The 11,724-nt window shown below is 40.5% G+C and overlaps 2 protein-coding genes across 2 annotated transcripts in view; one reads left to right on the top strand and one right to left on the bottom strand.

Moving 5' to 3' along the window:
• bckdk (branched chain ketoacid dehydrogenase kinase) overlaps positions 1-3,909 on the top strand; it is a 14,099-nt gene extending 10,190 nt beyond the window's left edge. The window contains exons 10-11 of the mRNA XM_017419906.3: positions 527-682; positions 766-3,909. Coding sequence (XP_017275395.1) covers positions 527-682; positions 766-910 — 301 coding nt within the window. The 3' untranslated portion in view covers positions 911-3,909. The remainder of the gene's footprint in view (positions 1-526; positions 683-765) is intronic.
• orai2 (ORAI calcium release-activated calcium modulator 2) lies at positions 3,230-11,540 on the bottom strand. The gene is made up of 3 exons (XM_017419907.3): positions 11,184-11,540; positions 8,781-9,010; positions 3,230-7,353 (listed from the first exon to the last, which is right to left on the bottom strand). Exons 2-3 carry the CDS (start codon positions 9,003-9,005, stop codon positions 6,790-6,792), a joined length of 789 nt encoding a protein of 262 aa, XP_017275396.1. The 5' UTR covers positions 9,006-9,010; positions 11,184-11,540; the 3' UTR covers positions 3,230-6,789.
• Between the last annotated feature and the right edge of the window lie 184 nt (positions 11,541-11,724).

Below are 11,724 nucleotides of genomic sequence, written 5' to 3'. Positions count from 1 at the left end.
GGACAGACATTTAAAAAAAAAAAAAAAAAAAGAAGAAAAAGTTGGTGCCCTGATATTTAAAAGATCAGCATAAACAAACAAGCATCGGCTGACCTCTCCTAAGTTGTAAAACGAACATCTGAACCTCTAAGTTTTAGCATTAAGTGTTGATATGTTTATTAAAATATTCTTTAGTAAAAGAAAGCTAAAACAGACACAGACGTGTTTGAAGAAAAGGACCACAGAGCTGCTCGGGGTTCAGTCTGTTTGAAGGAAAGCTCCAAAAGCAGAAACTGCTTTTCATCCAGGCTGTCCAAACTAAATGTCTGTGAGAGCGAATGTTTGACTCCAACATTCAGTCCGTTTCTCTCTCAGGTGGCCTGTGTGACGTACATATAACACACACTGGTTTTATTTTGAAGTTTTGTGACATTTCTCTGTTAATATTGTGAAAATAAAGAGCAGCTTGGAGGAAATCAGGTAACGTTTTTTTCTTCTTAGCCGCAGTTCAGATCAAACTGTGACGGTTTGTTTTCTTTAACTTTAGGATTTCAGACCGTGGAGGCGGCATTCCTCACAATATAATCGACAAAGTGATGAACTACCACTTCAGCACCGCAGAGGAGAGCGCGCAGGACCCCCGCATGAGCAACCTCTTCAACACCATCACCAACAGCGGGAATCAGTCCAGCCCCATGCACGGGTGAGAGCGTCAGCACCAGCCGCTTGTTCCCCGTCACCTTTCAGGCGCCTGACTGCTGCTTTTTCTTCCTCTCTGCTCCGCAGGTTTGGTTTCGGCTTGCCCACGTCCAGGGCCTACGCCGAGTACCTGGGGGGCTCCCTGTCGGTGCAGTCCATGCAGGGCATCGGCACCGACGTTTACCTGCGTCTGCGCCACATCGACGGCAAGGGGGAGAGCTTCAGAGTGTAACCCCACTCCCCCCCGACCCCCAACAGGAGAATCAGGCCACGCAGGAGGGTTTTCCACCACCGAGATGAGCTAAGATGAGTTTATTTGTCCACAGAGTGACAGCCTTCAAGCCGTTTCATCAGGTTTTTTTTTCCCTTTTTTTTTCTTCTTAGACTGATTGATTATAAGCTATGTTAGCTCTTAAACCGGTGATTTAATTTGTTTTTTCTTTTGGCGTTTCGTACCCTGTGGCATGTCGTCTCAAAGTCTCTGCGGCTCATGAATTTTTTTGAATGTTTTGATTATCGGGACAAACTGTGCATAATAGCGGACACTGACGGTAACGAGCGAGAGGAAGGACAGAAAGAAGAGCTTCAATTCGGTTTTTCTTTCTTTCGTTTTCTGTTTGAGAAGTTCTATTTGAAGGTCCTTGTTGTGTAAACTCAACGTAGAAACTAAATTGTTTGATAAATGTTTCAAATGAAGCTTCAGAAACACTCCAACCTTGTTGAGGTCTCCTTAAAGCTGCTTACAGGTTCCATTTGGATCATTTCAACCCCATTTTAGATCAAAATCAAAGATCTACATGGGGAACGAGTGTAAGCAGTACACAAGTTAAACTCCAGTGTCCTCAGATTAACAGTTATTTGTTTATTATCGGCTCTTTACCTGGTAAGTGACAGAACTCTCTGTGGTTCATTAAGAGTCCGAACTGCCAAAGCACCGAAAGCTCGTTAACGGCTCCCAGTCTGGTTCTGCTCGGAGAGAAGTCCCCCCCCCCCAGGGGGAAACCCGTCTGTGTGGAGTGTTTTTGGCGGGGAAGGTGACGGAGACGTTCAGCTGCCTTACCGTACGACACGAGTCCCCAAAGTGCATGCTGATTTATGGGTTTTTTTTAAACTTTTTAGATGCCTTTTATCGGTTCACGCGGATGCTCACCATGTCGGTCACACTCATCAGTTTTTATGTTTTTGCACATTGAATAGATTTCACATTTGTAATGCTTGCCGCCTTCACCGATCATCGCTCTTTATTATAACGACTCGCAACGTAACCGGATACCAGAGAGGTGCTGTCTGTCTTTTCTCTGAACAGTCTGGGTTGGACTTGGACAACAACAAGGTTTCTTGCACTAGAATACCATATTTTTGATTGGCTTAATAACTTTTCAGCCGATTTAACTTCAGATCTCGACTTGATTTTGTAAATATCTCAATTTAACAAATGACCTGATCTTTACTTTCTGAATACACCTTCTTATTTACTCAAAATGCAACAGTGCAAATATGTCACAGTAAAAACAATCTGTTGTTACGGCCCAGATTTCCTGCAGCTTCTTGATCTTTTCACTGAAACAGGACACCACTTCCATGTCCTGTGAAACGTGGAGGCACCTCACTGAGCTGCGACTGTTGGAGACTCAGATCTGCCAGAAAACAATCAAAGTTTTGAGTACATGGCCGACTCCTGTGTGCACGGCTCGCAAAACTGCGTTCTGCTCGTACCCACCTTGGCAGCTGTTTTTGATACATCTTTAATCTGCTGGCGTACGCTTTTGATATGAAGCTGAGCAGATTTGGACCCGTTTTATAATAATTCTTCATCAACGTGGCTCTCAGAGCTCCTGGCTTCAACGCAGGTGTCAAAATACAGCGCCAGTGTTCCTGACAGTGGGTTGGAGGCGCTCGGCTCGTGACGACAAGAGAACGTGTCACACGTTTTGAGCGACAGGACTTCATGCCTCTGTGAGGAAGCTGAGAACCTCGGTGAACGGCGCTCGGCGTTCTGGTGACTCCCTCACCAATGCCACTCGCCAACTAGTCGCAGCCCAGTGAGACTTTAAAGGAAACTCTTCTGCCTCAGCACGTCTGGCTGCTGCCGTAACGGCCATGATTGTTTGTCTCAAAGCTACTAAAACAGGGGTGGGCAATCCTGGTCCTGGAGGGCCACCATCCTGCATGTTTTACTTGTTTCTCTGCTCCAACACACCTGATGTGAATCAATGGGTGATTAACAGGCTTCTGCAGAACATGAAGAGGTCATTTAACCACTGAATCAGGTGTGTTGGAGCAGGGAAACAAGGAAAACCTGCAGGATGGTGGCCCTCGAGGACCAGGTTTGGAGACCCCTGTACTAAAATGTGCTTTTGGGATCTGATTGGACAGAACAGCAAGAAGGCAGAAAGAAAAGTTTGTCCACATCGAAGTTTTTAGTGAGCAAATCGGTTAAAAAGGCACTAAAATCACATCTGGAACTTCGACAGCCACGATGAGCACTCCGCTGTTTGAAACATTTCCCAGAGCGCCGCGATCGTTGTGCAACAGCTAAACCGGATTTTTATTTTTTTTTTTAAGTAGCTCATGAGGTCATTGTATTTGCTGTCATTATTTTAAACTGAAAGGGCATTAGGAGACTAGTTTATACTTGCTTTCATCATCTGCATGCAGTTTTATCATTAAGCTAACTTTTAATTACATACAGTGTAATGTGTAGACTACCTTATTGAAAGTTTCGTTTTTTTTTTTTAGAAAACATTCACCAAATGTTTTTAATCTTTCAAATGAACCACATCTTCACCTTCTGTCAAAACAATTTTTTTGCTTTTCAGTTTACATTTAAATGAAATTTTGGCTTGTGATCATGTTGTTTGTATTTGTAAAATTTAAAACATGAGATTTTCTTTCTCCAAGGCTATTGAATTAATTAGTCCCACATGAATTTGTTAAAAGAATGAGAGAAAGTCGTTACCTGCACCTGAAATGTTTATATGAACTAATGTGTTTAATGTACTTTTGAAGGTCTTGGAGATAAAAGTGTAAAATATGTAGCATATGCATGTAAAGGAGAGGAAGATGGTTTAACGTGTGTCCTAAAAGAGACACAATTATTGATGATGATGATGAGGAGCACCTTTTTTTCCAAAATGTTGAAGGTGAATTGTACATTATGAGTTAGTGCCATAAAATGTGCACTGTACGCCCTCTGCTGGCCTGAAAAATAAAGGCAGGTTTCTTTTAAAACGCTCCAGAATCTTCTTTTTTGTTTCCTTTTCTCCTTTTGGTTCCTTTTAAAACTCAAAATAAAACTTAAAAGAACAAATCAGTACAATGCTGAATTTTATGAGTCGTTACAGACAAAACATGCCGTCGTGGAGTGTTTTATTGTTTTATCTTCTCGACAAATATTAATTTCTCACCATGTTCTGCTGTGGTCAAAACACCATAGATATTAAATTATACCTGGTCAGAACTTTAAAGTCTTCTTTTTTATTGTAAATCTTAAAAGGACAGTTATTTTAGGTGAGGATCTGTGGAAAGGTTATGAGCAGCTAATATCTTACCTGTTGTGGATGGCTCTGACTGCCATCAGTTTGGAGTTTAGTTCTGAGGGACGAAGAGGAGAGTATTTACTGTATTTTTAAATTTTTTTCTTTAAATAAACCTATTTCACATTAGTAATCCAGTAGAAATATTATTATATTCCTATTGGAAGTAGCTGCTGTTTGCATTTGCTAACAACTTTCAAACGTGAAATTAATGGTAATGTAAAAGTTTAAAAAAATATACCTAAACTTTAGGTTGTTTTAAGATGGCAGAGATCCAGTTTGGTGTTGGCCCCACTTTGACTAGCTGTTAACTCATCCTCCTGGTTCCTCCCAGCTGAGGATGCTCAAACAGATATCTATAAAGTTAGTCATCCAGTAGAACCTTTCCATAGAACCACACCTGAAAAGAGCTGAACAGTCCCTTTAAATAGTGTTCATATAAAGTCTGGTGGAAACTTCAATCTACGCTTCTCGAAGAAACTTAATAAATGCCAAAATAATCTGTATGGTTAAAAATGTTACGTTTCAAATCAGCCATTAAAGGGATAGTCTGGTCATTTTTGAAAAGCTCTCAGGAAAAAGGGCAAAAGGCTAAGCTAATAGGTTAGTAAACAAGGGCCTATTCTGTTTTATTTTTTATTTAAAATCATTGTTCAGGTTTATAAAGGCTTCAACAAAGCATCACTTCAAAATTGACCAGATTATCCCTTTAATCAGATCAATATGATGTTTTTAAGAAAACGCGTAATGTAACGGAAAACCTGACATTTCTAATAAAAGTCCAGAACAGCAGCTCAACGATCTCCTTCATGTCAGCACAGCCAACAGGGTCTCATAGCAGAGGTTAAAGGGGAACTGCTCCATCTAAAAGGGTTCCTCCCCTGAGAACCATGAATATTTGTAGTAAAATAAGACACCAAACAAAACAGTTGCTGAGATGCTTTTTCATTCCCCGACCTTCAGTCCAATTTACAGACATTCCTTGTTCTCGTTATGAAATGACACTTCCCTTCTGAGAGGAGGAGGGAAGAAAACATCCACCTTAAGTTTTATTTTGGCAGTGTGTCGCAGGACGTGAACTGCAACTTCAACCTCTGCAGCGTTCGACACAAAGCCACAGACACGGAACGATGGCAGACATTCCCTGTACAGATGAACTACACGTCCGCTTCTGCCTCTTCTGAGCGCAAAGAAACCGTAACTGAGCGACACTTTGGTCAGCCGGGGTATTTGGAATGTGATAACCTTTACTTAGAACACACAAAAAAATAAAAAAAATATTCCGCCCTCACCCAAGAAACTAAAAATGACTCCAACATGTAGTACGCAAACTTGGAGGGCACAACAACATTTAGCACGCCGCATCAGGACCCGCTTCCAGTGAGAGACGCGCTCGTGTTATGACCCGGAACAAAACAGCAGTTCAGAAAAGGCAGTATTTCTGTAAGGCAGAACAAAATGTGAACAGCTTCGTATATTTAAGCAGCATCAGTAATGAGAATCGTCTCTGATGCTTTTCCACACAGGCTCCGCGGTCTTCGTAACAGACAGGAAATAAAAGCTACTTTAACGTCAAGGAGAAGACTTTGCATGAAAACACAGTGATGCCAACTAATCTCTGCAGAATTTCACAAGAACGCAACGTTTTTTTTAAGACTTAACCACAGTCAGTCACCATGCAGCTTCAGACACAGATATGTGGTGGAGGATTACTCTCCATCAGTCGTAACAGAGCGGGGAAAAGGCCAAGATAGTCACGCTGCACGCTTCAATATAAACCTTAAAGGTTCAGGAACCTTCTGTCTAATTTGTATCAGGAGGTAAATAAGCCTTCTAATTTTATATATCCATAGAAAAGAGTTGGGTAGCTAGAAAGGCAGGTACAGTAACAGGAGAAAGCATGTTGTTACTTTGGCATACCTATGTTTTTATAAGCAATTCATTTCAAATACTGGAAATCCTGATTTAGAGCAAATAAAACTGGCCAAACTTTGCTAATAATATTTGATTTCTCAGTTTATCCAACATATATTATAGCTGTTATTTCTAAAATATAATCTACACTCCAGATTTATTAGACAATCTTTGGCTGATCACAAAAAGAACAGCTGGTAATTAGCTTAAGGTAGAAGCTAATTTTGGTGGAAGTGAATATCATCCTGAATAATTGCACATTTAAGACGAGACGAGATGTTCTGAGCCTATCGACGCTCAGACTGAATACAGGCATGTGCTAACAAAATGAAACACCAACTAGCAGTCAAACCCTAGCATAAAATATAAAAAGTATAGCACATTTGGTACTCTAAGCTTATTAGCCCTTTTTTTTCTGTAAACCTTTAAATTTTGTCCTTTACCAACAGTATAGAGCATCAGATGAAAAACATAGTTACCACACAATTCTTAAACATTCATCTTATGAATAAATTAGCAGTCTGAAGTAACATATCTGTAATAGAACAAGACGGCTCGTGTGTTCAAGGCATTAACGACATCCAGAGCAAATGGCAAAGAAGACAAACGGCTTGATAATTACGTAACACAGAGGAGAGTTTTTAAAGCTGCCGCCATGTTTTCACACATTTTGGAGGCCTCTCTCATGGCCGTCTAGCTGCACCTTTATCTTGTGCAGTTCCTCGATCTCCTGGTGGTGGCGCTCAGTCTTGTGGCGCACCAGAGAGCGATAGAAGTGTATGGTGAACATCACAAAAATCACCCCCACGGGCACCATGATGATGGTGGAGGCCAGCGCGGCCTGCCAGCCGCTGTTTTTGGGCACCTCGGGGCTCGCCGTCGTGGTGGTGCAGAGGGCCGCCTTTTTCAGCTCGTCCGAGTCCACGGGCAGGAACTTGACCCAGCAGAGGAGCACCACCTCCGCCAGAAACAGCAGGATGCCCAGGGCTGTGGAGAAGCCCCACGCCAGCTCGATGTAGTGGTGCATGCGCTCGTGAGGCGATTCGCTGACCGAGTTCAGGTTGTGGATGTTGCTGACAGCTTCAACGTTGGGCAGGATGCAGGTGCTGATCAGCAGAGCGAAGAGGTGCACCGCCACCAGCACGGTGGTGCACACACTGAAGGCAATGAGGAGCTCTCGGGGGTAACTGTACTTCACCTCCAACTGGACCTCCACCATGGCCACCTAGGACAAAAACACCCTTGTTATAATCCAGACATGTATTGAGAAACGCCTGATCTGTTTCGGATGTACGATGGCAGACAGACAACTTTTGTTCCTGATCATTTCAGGTTTGACTGCTTTGTTCAAGATAAGTTTGAAAACACATTTAGGGCTTTTTCTACCACTCCAACTAATGACAATACTTAGAAAAGAAGTGTAGGCTCCAAAATATGAAGAGAAATCTCTTTTGATAACAGATAAAAAGGCAGTGCGGAGTGATTTTTTGCTCGCCTCAAGATTAACGAATTAATAAGAAATTGGTTTTGAATGTTTCTTTGTAATCATTTTGAAAACGCGGCGGCCAGAAGACGGCCTGAAGGCTTGCTTTTAGCCCTCTGGACATATTTTGTCTGTGTGTGATCTAATAACTCTGAGTAAAAAAAAAGTCTGCTGCTAAATTTACAGCAAACCTCAGTGGCTCCAGCAATTCCAATGTGAAAATATGGACCCTGGAAGACTGACTTAACACTCATTCTAAAATTGCGTCGGTTGCATCAGTTGGTTTCCAGCACATCCCTGGATAATCTCAGAGAATTAGTGAGTCAGTTAGCACCCAGGCACTTGTCAGCGGATCAAAGAATTCAGACACAAATCAAATCCAATTTCTAACGCCATGTGAGTGAAAAACAGCAGAATGTTAGAATCCTTTCTGATTTTATTTGAGAAGATTTATCATCCTAAAAGAGTCAAGTTGCTGATAGTTTGCTCTGAAGTCAACCTTTAACAACCACTAATAAAAAATGATGTTAAATAATTAGCATAAATACTCAGAATGTTGAATCAGTACACAATAAACAAATCTTAGGTTTGTAATGATATGATGCATGTACACTTATTTATGTACAAATTAAAGCTGTGAGAGAAAATCTGCACTTTCTAAAGATATTACCATTTTAAACAAGCAACAAAGCTTAAATCATACACTTAAAGTTCTTTTAATGCGAAAACAAATGAACACGAGTTCAGTGGGTCCTCACGAGACAAGAGTTTAAATAAAAAGCTGCAGATAAGAGAAGCTGCAGCTGTGGACAACATGAGGAAACTGGTTTTTGAGCAATAAAGTTCCTGAAACTAATCTAGTGACCCCTAAATGGAACATATTAGCATTTGCATCTTTAACTAACCCTCTTTTAATCAGTGTTATGATTGTTTATGTAGTCACCAAAGGCAATTTAAAAGAAAAACTAGCCAAACTATGACCATAAATGAGCTCTTGAAACCATGAAGAGGAAATTCAAACCCATTTCCTGCTTGACTTACCAGTTGCTAAACAAGACAGAGATTATACAGATCTTTGAAGTTTAGTGGTACTGAAATGAACAGAAAACATCAGCTTCCTGGAAAACTAAACCCTGCTCTGGTTTAAAAAAACAACTACAAGAACGTACCATTGCAAAACCGGAGAGCAGCGCAGAGGTCCTGCTGGAGGCCTTCAGTTTGGCACGACTCAGGTAGAGTTTCCTCCAGGACAGGGCCTGCACTGAATGGTGGTTGGAGCTGACCAGCTCCAGGTAGCTGCGCCGGACCCAGTCCCTGTAGTCCCCGTTGTCCAGAGGTTGCTCTGAGACCCCTGGGACTGGGGAGCCCATCGGCACGTTCAGGTCACTGCTCATGGCACCTGGTGGGTAGAAAAAAAGGGGAGACGGTCAGCTGAAATTTTGAACAAAAAGGATTAAATGACTCCCAAGATTTGGAATTTTTCACGTAAAAACAATGACCATTAAACACGACAGCCCCAAACTATAGATGTAAAACATTTGAACTAAATCAGATTGTTATATCCCGCTATTACTGAGAAGAAAGTGCACGGCAGCAATTCTTATGGAATTACTAAAACAAGACAACAGTGTTTGCTGATAAATAATAACATTTCTCTTATGAATAATTGCATTTTCCAAGTGAATACCTCTTCTTAATGGTCATGGTGATCCTTGATTGAAGGCTCTACAGATGAACAATGTGGATCCCGTCTGAATAAAACTGTGTCATCCAGCATTTTAACAGCTTGAGCTGCTTTAACTCATAAGGCGATCTTTCTCTAAACGTATTTATGTAAGCAATGAGCACACAGCGTGTGATCCGTTTCTCTCTGTCAATCAATATTTTGAGCTTCATGTTTCTGTCTGACAGTTAAGACTTGAACTTTGCTCAGATATTCCCACAGCCCTGTGTCCAGATGTTTTGAATATGAAGTCTGTTTGTCACAGGAATGTTTTTGGTCCAAAATGTTTTGTTGGCGACGAGCCAGACTGAACTCAACAGTGGCTTATGAGAAGGGAACAGGAAGACACAAGAATAAATTGAAAACAAACACTTTTTTTTTTTTAGAAACAAAACCACGGCCATGAGAGAAAAGAGAATATTAGTTCTAAAAGGCTATCAAAATATGACATCTTAAAGCCAAGATTTTAAGTAAAAAAATAATTAAACCTTGTAATGAAAGCAGTCTAGATTTGAATACAAAGATGCTATAATCTTGACATTACGCTGCACAGTCAATATGCTTTAATGTCAATATCCTGTATAAACTGAACAGCATATTTCAGTGCTTCTAACCAAAATGTTGCTTTAATTTATTGTCAAAGACCATCATTTTAAAGACCGAGTTATGAGGAGCTGCAGCGCAACATTTCATGCTTATTTTTAACATAAACATTGCTAATATATTACATTACATTAAAGCACTAAACTTACTATTATTTCTACAAAATTTTACTTAAACAACACTAAATATGTTATATGTTGTTGGTGATTGGCAGTAATATACCACTTTAAATAAAAGGCAGTTCTGACATTTTTGCCTTCATAATAATATCTCCTTTCAGAGACAGAAAACAAATAGTCTAAAGCAATGCTTCCCAAAGTTGGGGTCAGGACCCCAATGTGGGTCACCCAACACCAAGTAGGGGTCCTTAGATAATCTCCAGATATCAAGTTACAATTAAAAACACAGTTTTTATGATATATTTACACCATAATTGTTACAGTGAATTGAATTAAAAGTCATTTAATGATTTAAATGGATGCTAAGACTGTTTGTGTTGTCATTATGCCCTTATTTAAAAGGATCATTAGCACTTTTGGACATTTAAACAGATGGGGTCACACACCTTTGCCACTGTTATTTCATGGGTCAGAAGCTTGTGTAGATTTCTTATACAAAAACATTATTGTGGCACGTTTTATATCTGTAATAGCTACACAATCTTACAGAAATTAAGGTTTCTCAGAAAGTGCAAACCTACACATCTAATAATACCACCAGTTCATTCTTATATTCCTCATCTGAAGGTTTTTATAGGATGGGTTCTGCTTACATCCTATTCATAGCCTGTCTGTAACGCTCCTAAAATTAAAATAATACCAGTTTTTGACCGTGCGTTTTGGTTGATGAAGTGCATTCTTAAACTTCAGTGAAAGTAGAATCAAATCCAGTTGAATCAGTGAGGTATTATTCTTCTTGTGAGTTTTGCAGGACATGCAGTTCAGCAGATATCAGCACCTTTTTTACGCCTCGATGTATATTTAGAACCCGGGTATAAGTTAGCAGGATACGTTTACCCAGTTAAGCTCACACAGAAATAGTTACGAGTACTGCAATTATCGCAGTGAAATCGCTGTCAAGACTGGAAAGCAGAAATTCATTTGAACAATTTCAAACTTGGTTGCAACACTAAATTTTCCAAACGGAGCCAAGACTCTCCAGTTGCTAGCTAACGCAGCTAACAACACGTTTTCTGGACCGACAGTTGATTTGTGCAGTTTATTTCACCAACTTTTATTTTACTTACCTTTTATCAACGGTGCCTTTTTTGTTTTTTTAAATCACACACAGTAAACTCCAAGACGGTCTCTTCTCTCCACGTTGCAACACAACGAAGTAAACGCTACTGCTTATCGGGACCATCGACATAAATGAATATTTCGGTTAAACAGTTTCCGGTTTCTTCTTCTGCACTTTGAAACAGCCGCTTTCTTCTTCTTCTTCTGCTCTCTCGCTTTCTCCGCTTCAGCGGTTTAACCGTAGGGTCCGTCACATTCCCGTTCTGGACCCAGAACTGCGAGATGAGTTTCGTCGCTGCAACCTGAAACCGGGTTTCTTTGGTTCTGGGGGATTAGGGTGGGTGGTTCCGAACTCACGGCGAAAACTGTAACACCCATCGTTTCCGGTTGCGCTTGCTACTTTCAAAATAAAAGCACCAAGAAAACGGTTAAAATGTGGAGTTTGTATCTATCTATCTATCTATCTATCTATCTATCTATCTATCTATCTATCTATCTATCTATCTATCTATCTATCTATCTATCTATCTATCTATCTATCTATCTATC

Source organism: Kryptolebias marmoratus, linkage group LG13 (genome assembly GCF_001649575.2).
Source record: "Kryptolebias marmoratus isolate JLee-2015 linkage group LG13, ASM164957v2, whole genome shotgun sequence".
Taxonomy (NCBI): Eukaryota; Metazoa; Chordata; class Actinopteri; order Cyprinodontiformes; family Rivulidae; genus Kryptolebias; species Kryptolebias marmoratus.
The sequence above is the reverse complement of the archived record's forward strand: the minus strand, read 5'-3'. Positions and strand labels throughout refer to the sequence as shown.